Genomic DNA, 19,885 nt, shown 5'->3' with positions numbered 1-19,885 from the left:
AGTCATAAATGAGATTTACCTCCACTTTTCCCAAATGTCATCAGAATACAACAAACTTTGATTTCACACCAAGGGAAAGGCAAAAACCGGAAGTAGAAAGCTGACACTTTCACTTGGGATGGCAACTGATTCCACGCTCAGAAAAATCTCATTTTCAGTTCAGAAATCCACCACAATGAGCACTGTGCCTCTATCACACTGAAGGAACAAACTTCATCCCAAGCAGAGGCCATAGGGAAAAAGAACAAATCTCCTACATTCTCCCTTTGATTAGATGGTTTGACTAAAGTGGGTATCCGAAGCTGAGAAGTCACCAGTAACTTTCTGCAATTAGCTTTTGCTCAAACGGTAAACCCCATGTCTCAATGTCAATATCCTGCTTGCGGTACTTAAAGTTTTGCAAGATGTTATCAATGGAGAAAAGCTAGGGAAAGGATATTATTTCTTACAAGGTCATGCCAATCAATTTCAATTTAAAAAGAAACCCTGCAGCCCTAGCCAGTGAGGCTCAGTAGGCTGGAGCATCATCAAGTACACCAAAAGGTGGCGGGTTCAATTCCCAGTCAGGGCACATGCCCAGGTTGTAGATTCAATCCCCCAGACAACAGGGCATGTGTTGGAGGCAACCAATTGATGTTTCTCTCTCACATCAAATGCTTCTCTCTCTTTCTCTCTCATCCTCTCTTTAAAATCAATTTAAACACACACACACACACCTGCAAACCCTAGCACCCCAACCATCTCTGGGGGTCTATCTTGGAAAACCAAGTCTAACTAACCTCAGCAGTGAGTGTCACATAGGAAGACATTATGTGATGAAGCCTTAGCAGCTATTTGGGTTCTGGAAATCACAAGACGAAAGTAAGTCCAAAGGGGCCCAATACATTCTAACTTGTTATTCATGTAAATGTAGTATGAATTAGTGCAGGCTGGGGTGGGGATTGGGGAAACTGAAAGGCAAACACATGCCTCATGTGAGGGGCAGCCTCTGAGATGCTTCCTGCAGAAACATATGCACAATGGGACCAGATTTTCTGACTGTTCAAGACAATCGTGAAATCAATTTTCAGTGAAACTTCTTAATTCATAAAATTTTCTTTTATCCACATGAAGACCAAGCCAAACAACTCTGAGGACTGGGTTGCAACCTGCAGAATTGATGGCACTTTAAGTGTATTTTCTTCCTATCCTCACCAAGAGCCCTTTGGAGTAGGGCTTGCTCTCCCTGTTTTCTATCTGGGATGAAACAACTTGCCCAAGATAACCTGCTGGCTGGCAGGGTCCTCAGCAGCCCTGCTGATTCTGTCGCCATTACTTGCATTTGTTCTGCAAAAGTGAGCTTAGGAAAGCTGCAAAGAAATATCTCTGGCTTCATAAACATCAAGTCAGCTCCACATTTTCTAGACCATGTGTTGTCTTGATCAAGGACCATTAGGACCATTAAGGGAGTGTTTTCTGCTCCACACTGTCACCCCCACCATCTCTAGGTTAAATCCTCTCACCAAGCACTACACCTTCTCTTTAGAGCACTTAGAAGACTCGAGATAGTACAGTTATTTGTATACTGATCAACATTTGTCTCTCCTACTGTACTGTAAAGCTCCAATGTGACAGAGGCTATTAGAATTTTCTATATCCCCAGAAGTAGCATGATGCCAGGTCCAAAGAAAGGACTTAAGAAACACTTGTTGAATGAATCAAAGAGAGGACGGGCCACACAGGGGCCATGAAAAGGCCCCATTCAATACAGTTGAACTAATGCCACCACCAATAAGGACAGAAAGTTTCTGGGAACCTTTTAAGAGGCTCAAATGCTCCCTTAAAGAAAAATGGCCTGGCTTAGCTATCCTACACCAGAAAAACAAGAAGGACAGGGGACTCTTGTAATGAATGGTACACCATACAGTTCTGGCCTTTCATGCAACAGGATCCCCCCCACCCACTCCTTCAGATATGGCAACAAAGCTGACTGCCTGAGGGCAAGGCCAGCCTTTTACCTGTGTGCCTACACTCAGGGCTCATTTTAGATATGTCTGCTCAGTCCACACAGCAGCAGATACAACGACAAACAAGATGCCTGCCATAAGCTGCTTAAAGCTGATAAGATCTTTGCTAAGAGGGAACCAGCAGCAAGGGCCTTCCAGATTTGGGGTTTGGTAAGGACACCGGTACAACAGCAGAAACATGGGCACACTGGGGAAAAGCAACCTGGACCAGTACTAAGGTAGCCTGGAGCTCAGTACATATGAGCAGGAGGGGAGGAGTGAAGGCAGGCAAAATACACGGGAGCCAAGCTGGGAAAGCCTCAGAAATCATTATACTGGTCATCCGGTGTTTTTCTTTGGCAGAGCACAAAATGCACAAACATGCACAAACCACATATGTCCTGTTTAGGCCACAGTTGAGTGATAATTTAAATCCTGGGAGATTTTGTATCAAAATGCAGATTTCCAGCTTCTCTGGAAATATGAGAAAACCTAGTAATATTGCATCCATATTCCTGCAGAATGACTGCAGTCTGGGGTGGAACAGCAGCTGCTCACAAAGGACGCATACACTCTCCAATTTGCTACAGTCCCCAACACTCCCTTACTGCCCTCAGATGGGGCCTATCTCTTCATAGATGTCCCATAACCAGCCTCTATAGCTATTGGTGTCTTAGGCAAGGTATTCTCTCATTTTGTCCCCATAACAGTGTCTCATAGATATACAACCTGAGGCCCAAAGCAGTACAATTCCATGTTCAATAACATACAATCATGCATGTAACATTATATTTAAATAGTTTTTCTTGAAGTATTAATGTTTATTGCATGTAAAATTATATTTAAAATCATTTTTCTTGAAAATAAATAATAATAACATACATTCACTGAATCTATTCTTGGTATAGACCCCCAGCTTTTCCTGGGTATTCATTTCAAGACTCTGATTAGGTTCCCTGAATCCCAAAGTAGTTGAGACGTCACTGTTGCTGTAAGCAGAAAGTTGGTTTCCGGTTTTAGAGAAACACACAAGTTAACAAAATGAGCCATGGCTTCTTATCAGGGTCTAGAAACAGTCGTAACATTAATGACTTACACAACTTCTCTGAACATCCTGTTCAGTCTTAGCGTACATCTCAGACAGATCACCATTCAGAATGACTTCAGCTAACGAGTTCACCAGGGGTGCATGATGTATAATTAGGAAGACCTGGTGAGAAAGAAGAAATGGGATTTGCATTAAAGTGTGCAGTCTTTCAACCTCTTCCTTTCTTGATCTGCAGCGATACTGGGCTACACCAGCCCCATATTAAGTAGCAATCTCTGTGATGCAAAATCCAAAGAATGGGTGACATTCAGGAAAAATGAGTTACACGTTTCTCCTTCTAGGGTTGCCCCCCTCCCCCACCGCCCCCTTCATTCAGACTGTTGCCTATTTGGCTGGCTGCTCTTCTTCAGCGGAAGGAAATGCATTAAAAGCAAGACTGTCCCTCATGGCTGGGTGAGGCCAAATCCAGCTGAAGTAAAGCACAGTGGGGAAGGAGCAGCCAAACCAGCACACTCTTTCCTCTCCACAGGCATTTCAGTGTCAAATTCGATTAGGAAAAGATTAAAAGGCACCGGCCCAATACTTTAGTTATACGGGAAGAAGGGGCTGGTGAGTCTTGTTCCAATCAAGGACTTGGCAAAGGATCAGCTGCACAGAGATCCACCACTGGAATGAGCGCTGACCCCTGCGGTGGGCTTCGGCACACCAGAATTTCATGGCAGTATGGGTAGGTGTGGAAACTGTGGGGAAGAAAAGCCACACGAGCCAGAGATAGACTGAATTGTGCCAGGATGCAAAATCAGAAGGCATTGGGCCATCTGGGATGGCCCCACCACCCCACCCTGTTGCCCAATATTCAGAGGAACAGCTTTAGGAATCAGAGTATTCAAAACTGCCTCACAAAGCTCGTTCAGACACACCTGCTACTTTGCTTTAAAATGGAAAGGCAAACCGGTGTAGCACAATGTAGGGTTATCTACTATTTGTATATAAAAAGGGTGTGTGCGCACATTTGTATTTGTTTTTATGTATATACATGGAACAAGGTTTCAAACCTCGGCACTACTGTCAGGCCATAATCCTATATTGTGGGGCTGTCCTGTGCATTGTAGGATATCTGGCGGCATCTCTGGTCTCTACCCACTAGATGCCAGTAGCACTCCCCACCCCAGTTATGACAACCAGAAACATCTCCAGACATTGCCAAACATCCCCTGTGGGGAGAAAGGTTTTGAAATCACTCCCAGTTGAGAACCCCTGGTAGAGAACATTTCTGGAAGGACAGAGGAAAACCCTGTAACTATAGTTGTCTCCAGGGATAAAAATCAGGGGGCTGAACAAAACTAGAAAAGAAACTTGGTTTTTACCTATCTGAACTTTTTAACTTAAAAAAAAATTTTTAAGTGAACACACACACACACACACACACACACACATATTAAAGGCAGAAACTGAAACACCAGCTGCCTTTGGGCAGTGGATCTGGGTGCCTGGAGGGTCAGGGTTCAGAGGGAGACCCCTCCCTACATGTCACTTTGTATTGTTTGAATAGGGTGAATATACTGTTAAATAAAATAAATACAATTCAAATTAAAGGTACAGGCAGAATAACCAAATGTAGTACCTACCTACTTACCTAAAAAACACACACAGAAACATACAAAACATGTTTCCTATCATAGAGACTACATAGTATGATCACATGAATTTACCCATGTCCGGGGCTCTGGCAAGCATTCAACCTTAGCAATGATGATGATGAGGTAGGTAAGTTTTCTCACCTTCACATGGCCAAATTATTGCCACATTTAACTACAAAACAAATCCCAATCACTGAGTTCATTCATTCCACAAATACCTACTGTGCACCTTATGTGAATGTGACCTTAATGATCATTTCGTTATTCTTTTAGTCAGTCCACATTCAGTGAGTGCCTAACTAAGGGCCCACTGGACGAAAGTCACCTGATTCCCACCTGTGGACCCACCCAGGGCTCATTCCTTCCTGAGCTCTGGATGAAGAAAAACAAGTAAGCGGAGAGCCACTCACTGCATGGCGTGTGGAAGTGTTTGCGGGCCAGACTTGAAAAGCGGTCCGGCCTACCTGCACCACACTCTCCTTACCAGTGGCAGTGTAGTTCCAGCAGGACAGAATCCTGTCATACTAAATTAATGTTGTTAATGTGAATTTTCTTGGTTTTGTGGCTGTGCTTGTAAAATAATTGGGAAGGATGATCTGATGTAAGGCTTAAGAACATGGGGTTTATACCTGCTTCAAGGTTTTCACACACTTAGGCAACATTACAATAAAGCTAAATGAAAACGCAGGGGAGGAAGGGCTCTGTTACTCACGTTGAGGTACACCAGATTACAAGCTGTGCTTTTTGTGTGTTACTGAAACAAGTAATTAGGTGTCTGAGCTACTGGTCCTTCACTAAGAAACAGGAGGAAAGGGATTCTCAGAGTAAAGGGGTGGTCTGACCCCTCACCCCTTGGAGGAGACCCTGCCCGTGCAAGGCTCCAACAGCTGAAGCATCCTGAGGGTGTGTTCTGTGAGATTCCTGTGGCTGAGCATCTGGCCTGCTCGGGTCCTGCCAGACTCCCAGAATCCCAAGCGGAGATGCTGGCGGATTTGTAATGAGGTGGTGGAAAAAGCTGCCAGGAGAGGCTGGGGTTTGCACTGAGCTCTGTTTCACAGAGGGGCATTCAGAAGGAGTGAGCAGCAGTGCAGAGCTCCAAGCAAACAGAGTCCCCGAACAAGACACTAGGAGTGAACAGTGAGCAGGCCACTGCAGATCCCGATTGGCTGAGTTGCTGGGAGGAGGCCGGGTCTGCATCTCTCCCCTCAGGCCAATGGGAGACAGCCCCACCTCAAACTCAAAATGGCCCAGGGACCAAGTTAGAAGGACGTTCTCTCAGCAAAGCAAATAAATGCCTGTGCCATTTGCAGAAGTGAGAACAGAGCTCTGGTCAAACATTTGACTACTTGACAGTCTAATGAGATGGCCTGAAAGTCTGGACTGCTTGTAATAAAAATATTTTTAAAGTTATGTAACTGGGTCACCATGGAGTTTTTCCCTTCTTGTAAATATTACATAATTACGAGAAGGAAACACACTTAAGGGGGGGAGGCAGACAAATTGGCTTAAGATGCAAATCTGGGAACTGAGGCTGCTACAAGATACCTTCCAGAAGGTAATCTGGGAACTAGAACCATGACAAAAGCCTTTAAAAACAGCCTCATTAGTGGAAGTCTATTAAACCAGGGTCGCTATGTGTATGCACACAATAGTCTTGCAATTTGGGGCTTATTTCAAAATGCCATGAATAAAACCCAGACAGTCCACATTTCCAGGGTATTTAGAACACTCCTTGGTTGTTTTGGAAACCTCAATCCTCATGGTAAAACTCAACTACCTAAGTGCCAGGTTAGATTTATTTTTCATTTCTTGTTAAATTTCCATCCACTACCATGAAGAAGATACTGACACCTCTACTCGGTGTCTAGAAAATAGAACCCCCATTTATTTTATTACCTTATTTCAAGATGGGGAACACTGAGAGAGAAGATAGGACAATGTGATCTGGGAAATTTCTGAGGGGCAGCAGCATTCCAAGGTCCCCTACATGTGGTGGGGAAATAGGCAAATGATCAAACATACCTGTGACAGAAGATAGAGCGAAACCGGCAGGCTGATTTTGGGCCGTTCTCCACCCTTGAATATTGAGGGGAAACAGAGAGAAGTCCAGGTCACACAAATGAGTGGCACAAAATACATGCAGCCAAAAGCCATCTGTCTGGAGAAGAGGCACCCTGTCCCCTAATTTCCTCCAGGGCCCTGAGTTATTCTGGCCTGGCACTAGCTAGTCAAAAGTCCACTCTGCAAAAGAAATTCACAACCAAATCCCATTCGATACCATTTGCAAGACTATGATTTTTCCACCTGAAAAATCTTTCATCATTAGTCACGGATTAGAGGTTGGACCCAAAAGAAGAACTGGCTCCTTAAATTACCAAGAATGTTAATTTTTCCCAGCTGGGACATGGAGAGCCCAAGTCCCAGCCTGCCAGGAAAGCCCCCACCCCCCTCCCCAGGGCCCTATTCTCAGGAAGAGCTTTTAAAATGGGGCAGGAAGCCGAAACCGGTTTGGCTCAGTGGATAGAGCGTTGGCCTGGGGACTCAAGGGTCCCGGGTTCGATTCCGGTCAAGGGCATGTACCTTGGTTGCGGGCACATCCCCAGTAGGGGGTGTGCAAGAGGCAGCTGATCGATGTTTCTCTCTCATCGATGTTTCTAACTCTCTATCCCTCTCTCTTCCTCTCTGTAAAAAAATCAATAAAACATATTTTTAAAAAAATAAATAAATAAAATAAAATAAAATGGGGCAGGAAGACTTGGGTACTACAGCCTCTGAAAAGCCTCTCCTTTGCACTGAGCCACACCGAGCTCCACCAACCCTGAGAGGATCTTCAGGACCCTCATTTTGCTCAAGGAGGTTAACTGCCTTGTCCAAGGTCACAGAGTAAGGAAAGGGAAGAGATAGAATTTAAACCCAGGTCTGAAAAAGCCACTTCCCATGCTTTCTCTCTGCCTCCCAGAGCTGCCTCTGCTAGACTTGGTTAGGGTTGCAATTTTCTTCCATTTACTTATTTTTAGTAAGAATCTCCATCTTCTACCTCCGAAAAGAAAGCTGCACCCCTGTGAGACACATCTGGCTCTGTCCCACGTCCTGCGGAGGCCTCTGCCCCTTAACTCTGGGAGGGACTGGGCAGAATGCCTCCACTCCCTGAAGCAGCATTTCTCATGGGGGAAGCAGAGAACTACCAGCTCAGAATTTCCAGGGGGTAGAAGGGGGCAGGTTAAATATGGAGATTTCTGGTCCATCCCAGACCCACTGGACCAGCATCCCTGAAAAGGGGGTTACACCTGAGGATGTGCACTTTTAATAGGCATTCTCCCCATGAGGGACTCTGAGCCTGCTAACTGGGGACAGTCATTGCCCTGGGAGCTTTTCCGAAGTGCGTTCCATCCCTTCATGTCCATTCTGTGAAAGTTTTGTGGCTGGCTGGATCTTCTCCAAATCGATTAACCCTGGCAACTACCAGAAAAAGTTACCAAGGATGAGAACACCACAAGAGAAGGATGCACAGAAGCCAAAAACCTAAATTCATAGAGGTTTCCTGTTTCATTCTGATGTCAGTATTCTTTTCTCATTCACTTTTATAGTTTTTACAAGCTACCCACTTCACACACACACACTCCTTCCCCCCTCCTTTCTCCTTCTCCCTCTCCCCTCCCCCTACTTCCAGGAAATAAGAGGAAAGGAAAAGAAAACCAGTGTGCTTTGAAAGGAATCTCTCGCAGGCTCAAAGCTATGGCCCCTTGCAAAGCTCAGCCCTATTCAAGGTGACTGTCTTTCCCTCCTTCTGAAGACCTTAAGCCCGCAAGAGCAATGGGGCCGGGCCCCCAGACTCACCTTGTCCTGGTTCTCCAGTGAGTACACGTAGAGGGGTAGGAAGAGTCTGTTGAGCAGGTGGTCCGTGAGCACGTCATTGAGGAACTCACAGTTGATGATCAGGATGTCATTAAGGTAGTGCAGGTGGTCCAGGTGCTCAGCCACCAGGTCACTCAGTTTTCCTCGATTCCGGTGCCTGCCAATAAAAATGACCACCTCAGTCTGGAATCCAAAGCTCAGAGCCCTTGGGCCTAGATTAATGGTCTGAGACTTAGGTCACTGGGTGCACTCATTCATACAGCAAATAACTGAATTTGTTTCAAGAAACATCTATCCTGCCCTACCATGGGGTACACAAAGGGAAAAGGGCCTAGTCCACTCTAATGTATTGATTTTAGGGGACTCCTCGGGTACCTCACCTCTGGGGGCCCCAGCATAACTCACCCCCACCCCCACCACCACAAAAAAAGATGGATAAATAGCAAAAAACCAGCTAAGCTCTTGGCAAGCCATTTCACAAGAGTAGCCACTAGCCAATGTGGCAAGATCCCCTCGCTCCCACGATAAGCAGTATTAATGGGGCAATAAATCCTTGCTAATTAAAATGCTCTAGGAGTTCGAAGAGAAAAGCAGGCCTCAGCAGCTGCGTGGGACCCACTGGCCCTGACCTTATGTGGGACAGAGCACAAGGACATGACATGCCACCTCAGGCCCCAGCAGGTCTCTATCTCCTTGCAGTGAAGCAATAGCATGCTGGTTGGCCCCATGGGTGAGTCCGTCTCAACCTCACAAAGGATGGCAGAGATCCTAAAATAGCTGGTGGGCTCATTTTCCCCACCCCTAAAGTGGTATCTGTTGCAAAAAGTAATCTAGATAGGGTAAGACATTTTGTTTGTATTATGGGTATTCCTCAAGTAATAGATGGCCATTTTAGAAGAAAGAAAATTAAAGAAGAAAATAAAAGCAAAAAACAAAAGAAAAAAACAAAAGCAAAGTCCCCTCTAGCTCCACCACTAACAGATGATAGTTTTAGACTTGTGTCCCTGTTTCTCCACATTTCTGTCTCCCCACAGTCACACTTAAAAGGCAGGTGTTGTATTCACACTTAAAAGGCAGGTGTTGTATTCTATCCATCTAACCATCTCTGCTTTAAAATCGGGATCAATTTTGCTTCTTTTATATATCTTTCGATAATCATCCTTTATTATACTTAATAATATATTAGTAAGTATTTATGCCAAATACATGTTTAAAGCATAATCGTATAATGAGTACCTATGGACCCACAGCCCACCTGAGACCTAGAACATTTATACACCTTTCACAAGCTTTATCCCACTTAAGATACTGTGGAAATTTTTCTTCTGCAGGATACTTAATGCTCTTTACTTTTTAAACCTTTACTTTAAAAAAACTCTTATCAAAGCAATATATGCAGATGGGTTTAAAAATCAAACAGTAATGATAAGCTGATTAAAAAAAAAAAAAGTAGCAGCTCCTGGCCCAACTTCCCCCACCCCTGCCTACTCTCCACAGGAGGTGCTTTTTAACTTTTAGTTGTTTCTGTGGATCGTTCCTCCTGTATTCCTATAAAATCTGAGAGAACCTCTATTTTGTGACTGAGCCGCTATGCATAATGTTATGCATTATGTTATGACAGAACCCTTTGTGCTCCCTCTGCTCCTTCCCCCCAACAGTCATTGGCAATTGATGTTGACATTATCACAGCCATTCACTGCAGAGACAGAGGACTAGGGGTTCATTTCCTTCCTTGTATAACCTGTTCTCTCTCTGGAGTTAACTGCCTCCTTATGTTTCATATCTACACCTGCTCATATCCATATGAAATTGCCCCATCAGATTTGCCATCCACCTTTCCTTGCTTTTTTTAAAAAAAGTTTTAATTTAAATTCATTATTGTTTCAAGTATTACATATGTCACCTTTCCCCCCATTGACCTCTCCCCGACCGCTCCCACCCCTCCTTGCTTCTTTGTCAACATGAGATCTACTAAGCTCTCTCTCTAGTCCCCTCCCCCTAGAGGACCTCCTTCCAGAGTCCCCTTATCGCCCCGACCCCTTCTGGGTGTGCCTCTCACTAGTCTGTGCAAAGCTGTCACTCTGGAACAGTGGTTCTCAACTGACAGCAATCTTAAAGGAGACATTTGGCAATGTCTGGAGATATGTTTGGTTGTCACAACTGCAAAAAGAGTGCTACTGGCATCTAGTGGGTAGAGGCCACGGATGCTGCTAAACAGCTTACAATGCACAGGACAGCCCCACAACAGAAAATTAGCTAGTTCAAGAGACCAAGAGTCCCGGGTTGGAGAAATCTTTCTCTGGAATTTCTATTCATTACTCTAGGGCCCAAATTACCATCATCATCTTTAAAAAAAAACCACAAACAAACAAAAACAGATACACTGAGATATAATTCACATACTGTAAAATTTGCCCATTTAAATCACAAAATTTAATGGGTTTAGTGTATTTGTAAAGTTATCCAAGCATCATCACAATCAATTTTAGAACGTTTTTTATCCCCTCCCCTCAAAAAGACCTATACTCATAGCCAGTTACTTCCCAATTCCCCCATAAAGCCCCTGCCTTCAGTCCTACAAAACACTAATCTACTCTCTGTCTCTATGGATTTGCCTATTCTGGACATTTCATATAAATGCAATTATACAATACGTGGTCCTTTGTGTCTGACTTCTTTCACTGAGCATAATGCATTTCAGGTTCATCCATGGTGCAGCATGTATGAGTGCTTCATTCCTTTTTATTGCCGAATACTAGTCCAGTGTATGCAAATGCATTTTTTTAATTCATTCACCAGCTGACAGATCACTTTTATCTTTTTACCAGCTGCCTATCACCCATCTACAGGTGTACTGAATTTACTAACCCTCATCCTCTCTGGAAGGTATCTGAGTTGTCTCCAGTTTTCCACTATTATAAAAAGTAGACGGGTGGAACCTTTCAGAGTATGGAAGTCCATATTATGCCTATCCATAAGCAAGTAAGTTTTGTTCTAATGTGTATTTTCCTCGATGAAAAGGAAATTCTCCCCTAATCACTCTGTCTACCTAACAAGTACCCCACAAGGTCACTTACTCCTCATCAGTCTGCACACAGTTATCAAGTTCGATCACGTGGCTCCCGATGAACCAGACCAAATTGGAGAAGTAAGGGACAGCAGTTTTATCTCTGATATAATGTAGCATGGCCTGGTTATCCACTGGGAAAATTCACAAAAGAAGAGAAAAAAAGAGTCAAGCTACCAAAAATAACTTGGGGGAGATTTAAAAAAAAAAGAAACCATAATGAAAAAGTCAGCTACTATTATCTGAATCTTTTCTGTTTTCCCTGAAAATACTTGAAAATGGTTATTTTATTCATAAAACTATACTTGTTAAGGCAGTTCTTACACTATTTTTATGATTAATAAAATTAATTGAGTTCAACTTTAATAGTGCATTAGAAAGCCTACTTATCAGCGGTGTGTTTAGCTAGACTACAATGAAAGCTACATTCTTAAGCAAGTTTCCTGTGTATATATGTAATGATAAGTTAAGAAAGCGAAAAACCAGAGGTTAATAACTTACATGACACTGGAATAAGGAACACGGGACTCGTCATTGAAGGAAAGGCAAAAAACAGACAACGGTTAACAGGGTTAGGAACTGGGATGGTGAGACAGCTGCTCAGAGGGAGAGAGCTAGGGCAGGAGGCATCTAAACTGAAAGACACAGGTTAGAAGAGAACAAGAGAAAACAGATAACAGGAGGCAGCAGAATTGCAGCCTGGAGCAGGTTGCAAACTCAGAAGCCAGGCTGGCAGATGACTCAGTGAGTGAAGCCAGCAGGCCTGGCCAGTGAACTGGGGAGCATGATTGCAAAGGGGGCAACTGCTCCTCAGCACAGGTTCACCACCACCCTGCAGTACTGTGAGCCCAGAATAGCCAAATCTACATTTTCAAGTCAAAAATCCAGATTATTACCCAAGATCTTCTAATGTTTAAATACTGGCAACTATAGTCCTGGCTGGTGTCGCTCAGTGGTTAGAGTGTTGGCCTATGCACCGAAGGGTCACAGGGCATGTATCTGGGTTGCAGGTTTTACCCCCAGCCCCCGTCAAGGCCCATGCAGGAGGCAACCAATCGATGTGTCTCTCTCATATCAATGTTTTTCTCTCTCCCTCCCTTCCCCTCCCACCCCTCCTTTCTACTGTGTCTGAAAATCAATGGAAAAAATATCCTTGGGTGAGGATTAAAAAAAAGAAATACTGACAACTATATAATTTTTCAAAAAATATCTAAGCCAATTAAAACCTGTCTGAGGGCTGGATTCATCTAACCAGGCCCTCATATTTTGACCTCTGGATAGGCCCCACTGAGCTCTGAGAAAAGCTCTTCAATTTAACACAATCCCAGAGCTGGGCTGGAGTGAGTCCCGGAGGAGCTCTCGCCCCTCCCAATTAGGATCACCTCAAGTAACAACATCCTAATTTGTGAAGGTCAAAGCCCTTTGGTTCCTGAGAAACAGTCCTAGCATCAGTGTGGTGATTGCAGGGAAAATAACAAGATGGCATTACCCTGAGGGTCAATTCCAGGTGGGGGAGGGGGAGGGGACTTGTGTGCAGCCAGCCTTTGTGCTGGTTTGGGCAGGGAGCTGTGGTAGCCTTTCTCCTGGAGGCAATGATTTGGGTATTAAGTTCATCTTGAAAGAAAGGAGGGCTTTGCAGCAGGCTGAGAATACAATATTGCCCCCTGCTGTTCATGATGTGAAATGCTTTTATACATGATTTAAAGATAACATACCCCCTGGAAGTATATCTTATAGGCCAAAACAAAAAATTTAAATTAACATTTAAAAGATAACTCTGCTTTATCTAATTATCACATGACCACTCCAAGTCCCACATGTGCCTCTCTTAGGACACTACTACTTCTGTGTTAGCACTAAGATAACTTACATGACACTGGAATATGGGACAAAACTGAGTATGCAGGGAAAAGACAGTGGTACAAAATTTCTTTAAGGGGCCAGCTAAATGTTCAATGCCTACAAACCCTTTGTGAGACAAGCAACCACAGCTATAGTAAACGAGCTCCTGAGAGGGAGCACTAGCTGCCAAAGCAGAAATCATAAGGAAAACTTACCTTTGTAGACGTTCAACGTGATGGTTCTTACAGCAATTCTAACCATGCTTTCAGGGTGATTAAAAAATTTGATGGCTTCTGTGTACAGGGCAAAGTCATTAGTGTGCTAAAACAAAAGAAGTACCAAAAAGGAGTTACAAACCCATAAGAAAGGCCTGCCCCCACCCCAGCTTTCTGAATCCTATCACAGACATCAGTCAAAGACCCCCAAAAATATTACCAACATGGACGTTAAGCCGATGGTTCACTCCCAATGGGGAATGTGGGAAGGAATGGAGAAGGGAGATCATGGAATAGAAAATGGTCCAGACCCCGGCTAATGATCTGTTCTACCACTTCTTAGCTATGTGATGTAATATTTCTAAGCCTCTATTTCTTCATCTAGAAAATGGGGATAATAATTCCCACTTCATAACTGCCAGGAATAAATGAGGTTACTTCTAACACAATGCTAACTCCAGCACCTGATACGTAATAAGTACTCAGTAGTAATGCTGGTTATTATTAGATGCTGCTAAAAAAAAAAAAAGGCAAATGTCAAGTTTTCCTCTATTTGGAAATACTAAAAGTGTATACAATATCATGGAGGAGGAGGGTCTTAGGAATATTCTAACATTAAAAAGGGATCAGAACAGACAAAATAGTTCAGAACCACAGCACTCCACTGAAAAGGGCCTAGAAGAGAAAGGTGGCGTACTCGGCTGCCGTCTTCTGGCCACTTCTCCCACAGGCTCCAGAGCCAACTGAGGAGCACTCACGGCAGTGAGGGAGTGGGGACGAGGCCACCTCCAGCGAGGTGACAAGTGTCTAATAAGAAAAACACGACTTTGAGCACTAGAAGTCAAGTGTACAGTTAACAATTTGGAAGCTACTGTACTGGCCCACATAAAAGAGGAAACCAAGCCCATCTCAACAATGAGGTTCCCACCACTCCTCTGATGACCAGCAGGATCGTCTTCCAGAAGCATCACTCTGGCCCCAGAATCCCAGTGTCCTGCCCTCTTAGCTGGGTGCACAGAAGCCCAGGTGCACCTGAGTGGAGGGATAGTGTTTCTCTCTCTGATCTGAACTTTGGAGGTGGGTTTTCTTCCACCCGGAAGAGCCCCTCAGAGAATGCTAATGTCATCTTAGTGGTCTCTAAACATGTTTATTGAGCACCTACTATGTGGCAGGTACTGGGCCACACAATGTTGATTTTTCAAATTGCCACAGTTAGTGTGATTGGCAGTTAGTATTCTTCCCTTTGAGGCCAGCTCTTCCCCACTACCAATCTAGACAAACAAAATCAAGGTTCAGGCCACTGTTGCCGCATCATATGGAAATAGCTAGATGGACTCTGCTCAAACTCAAAGGCTATGTTTGGGACTATGATCTGACTTTAGATATGAGGCTTCACAGCATATGTAACCACCAATCAGAAGACACCTGCCATGCAAACAGCAAGTGGTTGTGATAGCTGGCCTCCAAGATGGCCCAATGATCCTGACCTCCCGTATTCACACACTTATGTCGTCCTCTCCTACACTGAATCAGGCTCTCCTTACGGCCTAAAGAATACGGCAAAAGTGATGGTGTGTGACTTCTGAGGATGGGTCATAAAATGTATTCCAGGTTGCCTTGGTCTCTTGGATCATTCATTCTAGGGGAAGCCAGCACCAACTGGCCAGCTGTATGAGCAAGCCACCCTGGAAACAGAAATTCCAACCCTAATTCCAGCCTTCAGATGATGCCGCGTCACAAGATATCAAGCCAGAAATGCTCTGCCAGGCCACCCCAAATTCTAGACATACTGTGTGATCAATGCGACACAATTCTGACCAGAGAGACATGAGAGGAAGTCTGCTGGGAGGCTTCTGGAAAAGAAGGTTTTTGGAAGTTAAAGAGACCAAAAAGGAAAGTGATCTCATCAGGCTTTTCAGCAGTGGCATGTGAGCATGTGAGGTTTGGAGCTGCTGCAGCCGTTCTGAGATCATGAGGGTCGCGCCTGAGGTAAGATGCCAACTGTATGGTTAGCAGAGCAGGAAGATGGAAAAGGTTAGCCACAGGATGAACCAGCCCCAGGACAGCTGGCATCTGTACCTTTTGGTATGAGATAAATTGACTTTATTGTTCAAGCTACTTTTAATTGTGAGAACAATAGCAATTTATTTTCTTAAATTTTTAGTAATTCTCCCAAGGATTACTAGGGATGTTAACTTCTAAAGAACAGCAATAACACACGGCTGGTGTGGCTCAATGGTTGAGCGTCAACCTATGAGCCAGGAGATGATGGTTAGATTCCCAGTCAGGGTACATGCCTGGGTTGCGGGCTCGATCCCCAGTGGGAAGTGTGCAGGAGGCAGCCGGTCAGTGATTTACTCTCATATTGATGGGTTGTTTTTTTTTTTCTCTCTCTCTGAAATCAATGAAAAAATCTATATACTTTTAACAGAATAGCTACAACTTTAGGGAGCCAGGTACATACTAAGTGCTTTGCGGGTATCATCTCATTTAATTCAATCCCTATAAAAACCCTACAAGGTATATATTATCATCCCCATCTCTCACAGGAAGAAACGGAGGCTTAGAGGACTGGGACTTCTCTAAGGTCACACAGCAGGGTAGTGGCAAAACTGGGTCTGACTGGACTTCCTGTTTTCCCCACAGGGTAACACCACCCCCAAGTCAACTTCCATGCACTTCTCCCTGCCAAGTATACCGCTCTCAGTTTACAATAATTGAATTTTACATAAGAAATGGAAAGGTAATTTATTAAATTAAAAAATGTAAGCATGCCAAGGCCAAGCAGTGTTGCTATGGAAATGAGAAAGAACAAGCACATAAGTAAGTGCTTTGTAAACAGACAGGAGGCCTCCCAGACAGAAGGTGCTGCTCTGACCAGCTGGCTTTGCATCCAAATGCACCTCCCCGGCAGTCACTTACCTCATTGTAAAAAAAATGGACAGTGTGGTTGTTGAGTTTTAACGAAAGTGTTTTCAGGAATGATATATAATACGCCATAATCTCTTCATCGGAAAAGTCAAACTTATGGACAATGATAGAATTTACATAATTATTAGAGAGCAAATAATCTAGAGGGAGAAAAACAAAACAAAAGAACAGGTTAATTCGTGCTGGAGGATAGACAAGTAGAGAAAGTCAGGTAACAAGCAGATGACCATATGAATATACACAAACCAGTCAACCTTCTGCGTGGGTGGGGTTAAACAAGCTAACAGAGAGCACCTTAACCTTTAGCCAGCAAAGAAATCAGCCACTACGCGTAGTTACCAGAAAGTTCAAAAGCAATGCCAGAGAAAACCCCGGGGTACCCCACCCTCCCACACCAAGCAGAAAAGAACCCTTGAACATTTTCTTCATTGCCGGCACAATTCAACACAGAGCTGGGAGTGGGACAAATGAGTTGGTGCGTGGGCATTTCACAACCTACGGATGAGGGGGGAAAAGCACTGTATTTTATAAAAAGCTTCCCCATTTTGCCCTCAAAAGTCACCCCATCATCCTGAATGCCACAAAGGGCCTCACACAAATGTTGTTGTTTTTTCTCCCTATATAGCTTTTATAGCTTTTCATAAAAGCCACTTTATGCTGAACCTCTACTACATGCCCAGCATCAGGCTGAATGCTTTACACTATAACTGTCACAACGATACTGCAGAGTAGGTCTCATTCTTCCCATTTTGCAGATGAGTAAAAAAAAGCTCAGAGAGGTTGATTAATTTGCCCCAAGAAACAGAAAGTTGCAGAGGTGGAACTCGAACCAAGGTCCCATGTCAAAGCCTGTGTTAATATCATCACTAATGGGGGTCAACAATGAGGGCCTGGAGGCACTGGGGCCAACTGAAGAACAGCTACCCTCTCGAAGCTCCCAACTCCTGGCCCCTTCAGAAATGCAGGTTCAGCATGGTGAGAGCTCCCAATTATGCAAAGGAAGCTGGGTAACACAGATTTTAATGCTGCATCTCCTGAATGTGCAATGTTGGCCACTAGATTGGCTGTTTTTTAAAGCTGTGCTGGCCTGAAAACACAAGTCTGTAGACCAGCTGTGGCCCATGGGCCTCTATAGTTCGTGACCTTGGCATTGGGCCCTCCTCTTAAGTCCTCACCAGCCACCCTTCAAAGCAGGCTCTGCTGTATCCTGTCTGTCCTCTGGGCTGCCAGCTTGTGAGCTCTGCACCACCCCAGCTGCTTCCCCACAAATGGTTAAAGGCAGAACACGATCAACACCTGCACCTACAGGCAGACACACAAGGCAGGAGAGTGGAGTGGCTCAGAGTGTGGTCCTCGGAGTAGCAGCACGGCATCACCCAGAGCTAGTCAGACATGCTGGATCCTGGGCCCATTCCTGACCCCACTCACATCTCTGGGGGTAGGCCAGAGACTCTGTGTTAAGAAACCCTACAGGGCTTCCCACCACCTCGTGTGTGAGACACTGGGTTAAACATGGACTTGGATCCACACTGCCTCTGCCACATCCTAGCTGGGTGACCTTGAGCAAACCGCTTACCCTCACCACTCCCCAGTCTTCTTGTTTGAAAACTAAAATAACAATACCTTCCTCACGGGGCTGTTCTGAGAATTAAAGATAATACGCAAAAAGCACTAAGAACAGTGAGAGACACAAAATAAGCACTCAATAATGTTAGCTGCCATTACTTATTACTTTCATTTGGAGATTCATAGTCTCCACCACCATATTCCCAGGACTGAACACAGTTGCTCTTAGGTGAGTCGAAAATAAACCATTAAGCTATTTGGTGCCAAAGAGGTACCTAACTTAGGCCAAAGTATTACTGAAAAGACTGTTTGTAATCACCAAACACAATATAAAGAGCCAGCCAGGAGCCCAGGGCCATGAGAGGCTATGGCAGGGGCCACAGCTGGGTCCTCCTCAGAAGCCAGCTCTCCGGAGAAGCCACTGTATTCAATGCACACTGGGTATTCTGGCTGCACAAACAGGCCACAAAGTCTGTAATCTTAGAACGGTTGTCAAAATTTCTTGATCAAACAATAACTGAGGCAGATATTGGCGCCTGCTCCAAGAGAGGAGGCAGTGTGTCTGGGGTGAGGACCCAAGAATCTGACTGTGTTTAAAAATGAGGTACACATTCCACAAATCTTGACTGTACGGCTTGATATATGTGGAAATGCACATATATAGGAATGGTAAGTACATGTACCTGTGAACTGATATATACACACTTCACAAATCTTAGGTGTCTAGCTTGATGAATTTTTGCAAATAAGCACCACCCAGACCAGACATAGCATATGTCCAGCTCCCCAGAAAGTCCCCATGACCTTGTCCAGTCATTACCCCCTCTCCAAAGACAACCCCTAGTCTGACTTCCATCATTAACTGGCTTTGCCTGTTCTTGAACTTCATAGGCATGGAATCATACAGTATGCACGCTTCTTGTCTGGCGTCTTTCATCATATCTGAGAATTAGCCATGTTGCTGCACCTAGTGGTAAGAGTTCACTCCTTTTTTTCCTTTTGCCAAGTATTCCATGCTTTGAACAGTTTGCAATCTACCCGCCTAGAATCTTGACAAGCAGTCCAGGTGATACTAATGGCTAGGGTACTTCTTTTTCATTCTGCCATTCTGGCTATCGATGGGGACAAATGAGCTGGCAGGAGAAGGGACAGTTGAGATGTCATGGTGAGCTTCGTTGTGACTGGTTAGTGGCTTCCGGGCCACCAGAGGTGCAGACACCAATGCTGGTAGCTTCAGACTTGCAACGTGAGCCTCTGGGCTACATTCTCGAGGTGGAAAAGCCACATGCTCCAATCATTACAGCAGGGACTTTTCCAGGGCCTCCACAAAATGACTCTGTGGGTGGTGGGGACCAGCATGGGGGCAGCGGAAGGGCCTCTATTATTCGGCTGGAATTTTTTCTCCTACCCCCTCACTGTGTGGCTGACTTTCTGTGGTATCCTTTTATAATAAACCCAGGAGTCTATAAGTAATCTCAGTCTCTCAGCCTTCTGTCACTTAGGTCACCAAAATCAACAGCCAACAGGTGCCCCTGTGATATGGCTGCTTGTAATAGTGAAAATCCGGAAACCACCTAAATGCCTATGGTCAAGTTAAGTAAGTTATGGCCCAGCAAATGCAGCTCTTGAACCAAACTACGTAAGGTTGCATGAACAGGCAATCAGAAGGTTTAAGATACACTGGTAGGTTGGGGAAAAATAAAACAAACAGCAAAATGGTATCTGACTGAACTGTA

The 19,885-nt window shown here is 44.5% G+C and overlaps 1 protein-coding gene across 5 annotated transcripts in view; it reads right to left on the bottom strand.

Moving 5' to 3' along the window:
* Positions 1-19,885, bottom strand: part of CLEC16A (C-type lectin domain containing 16A) — a 223,008-nt gene that overhangs the window by 181,640 nt on the left and 21,483 nt on the right. For all 5 annotated transcript variants that reach the window (XM_079785204.1, XM_079785205.1, XM_079785206.1 and 2 more), the window contains exons 4-9: positions 16,575-16,723; positions 13,653-13,758; positions 11,606-11,729; positions 8,511-8,685; positions 6,696-6,749; positions 3,082-3,195 (exon numbers count right to left, since the gene is read on the bottom strand). In XM_079785204.1, the coding sequence (XP_079641330.1) occupies positions 3,082-3,195; positions 6,696-6,749; positions 8,511-8,685; positions 11,606-11,729; positions 13,653-13,758; positions 16,575-16,723 (722 nt within the window). The remainder of the gene's footprint in view (positions 1-3,081; positions 3,196-6,695; positions 6,750-8,510; positions 8,686-11,605; positions 11,730-13,652; positions 13,759-16,574; positions 16,724-19,885) is intronic.

Source organism: Cnephaeus nilssonii (assembly GCF_951640355.1).
Source record: "Cnephaeus nilssonii genome assembly, chromosome: 2".
Classification (NCBI taxonomy): Eukaryota; Metazoa; Chordata; class Mammalia; order Chiroptera; family Vespertilionidae; genus Cnephaeus; species Cnephaeus nilssonii.
The sequence above is the reverse complement of the archived record's forward strand: the minus strand, read 5'-3'. Positions and strand labels throughout refer to the sequence as shown.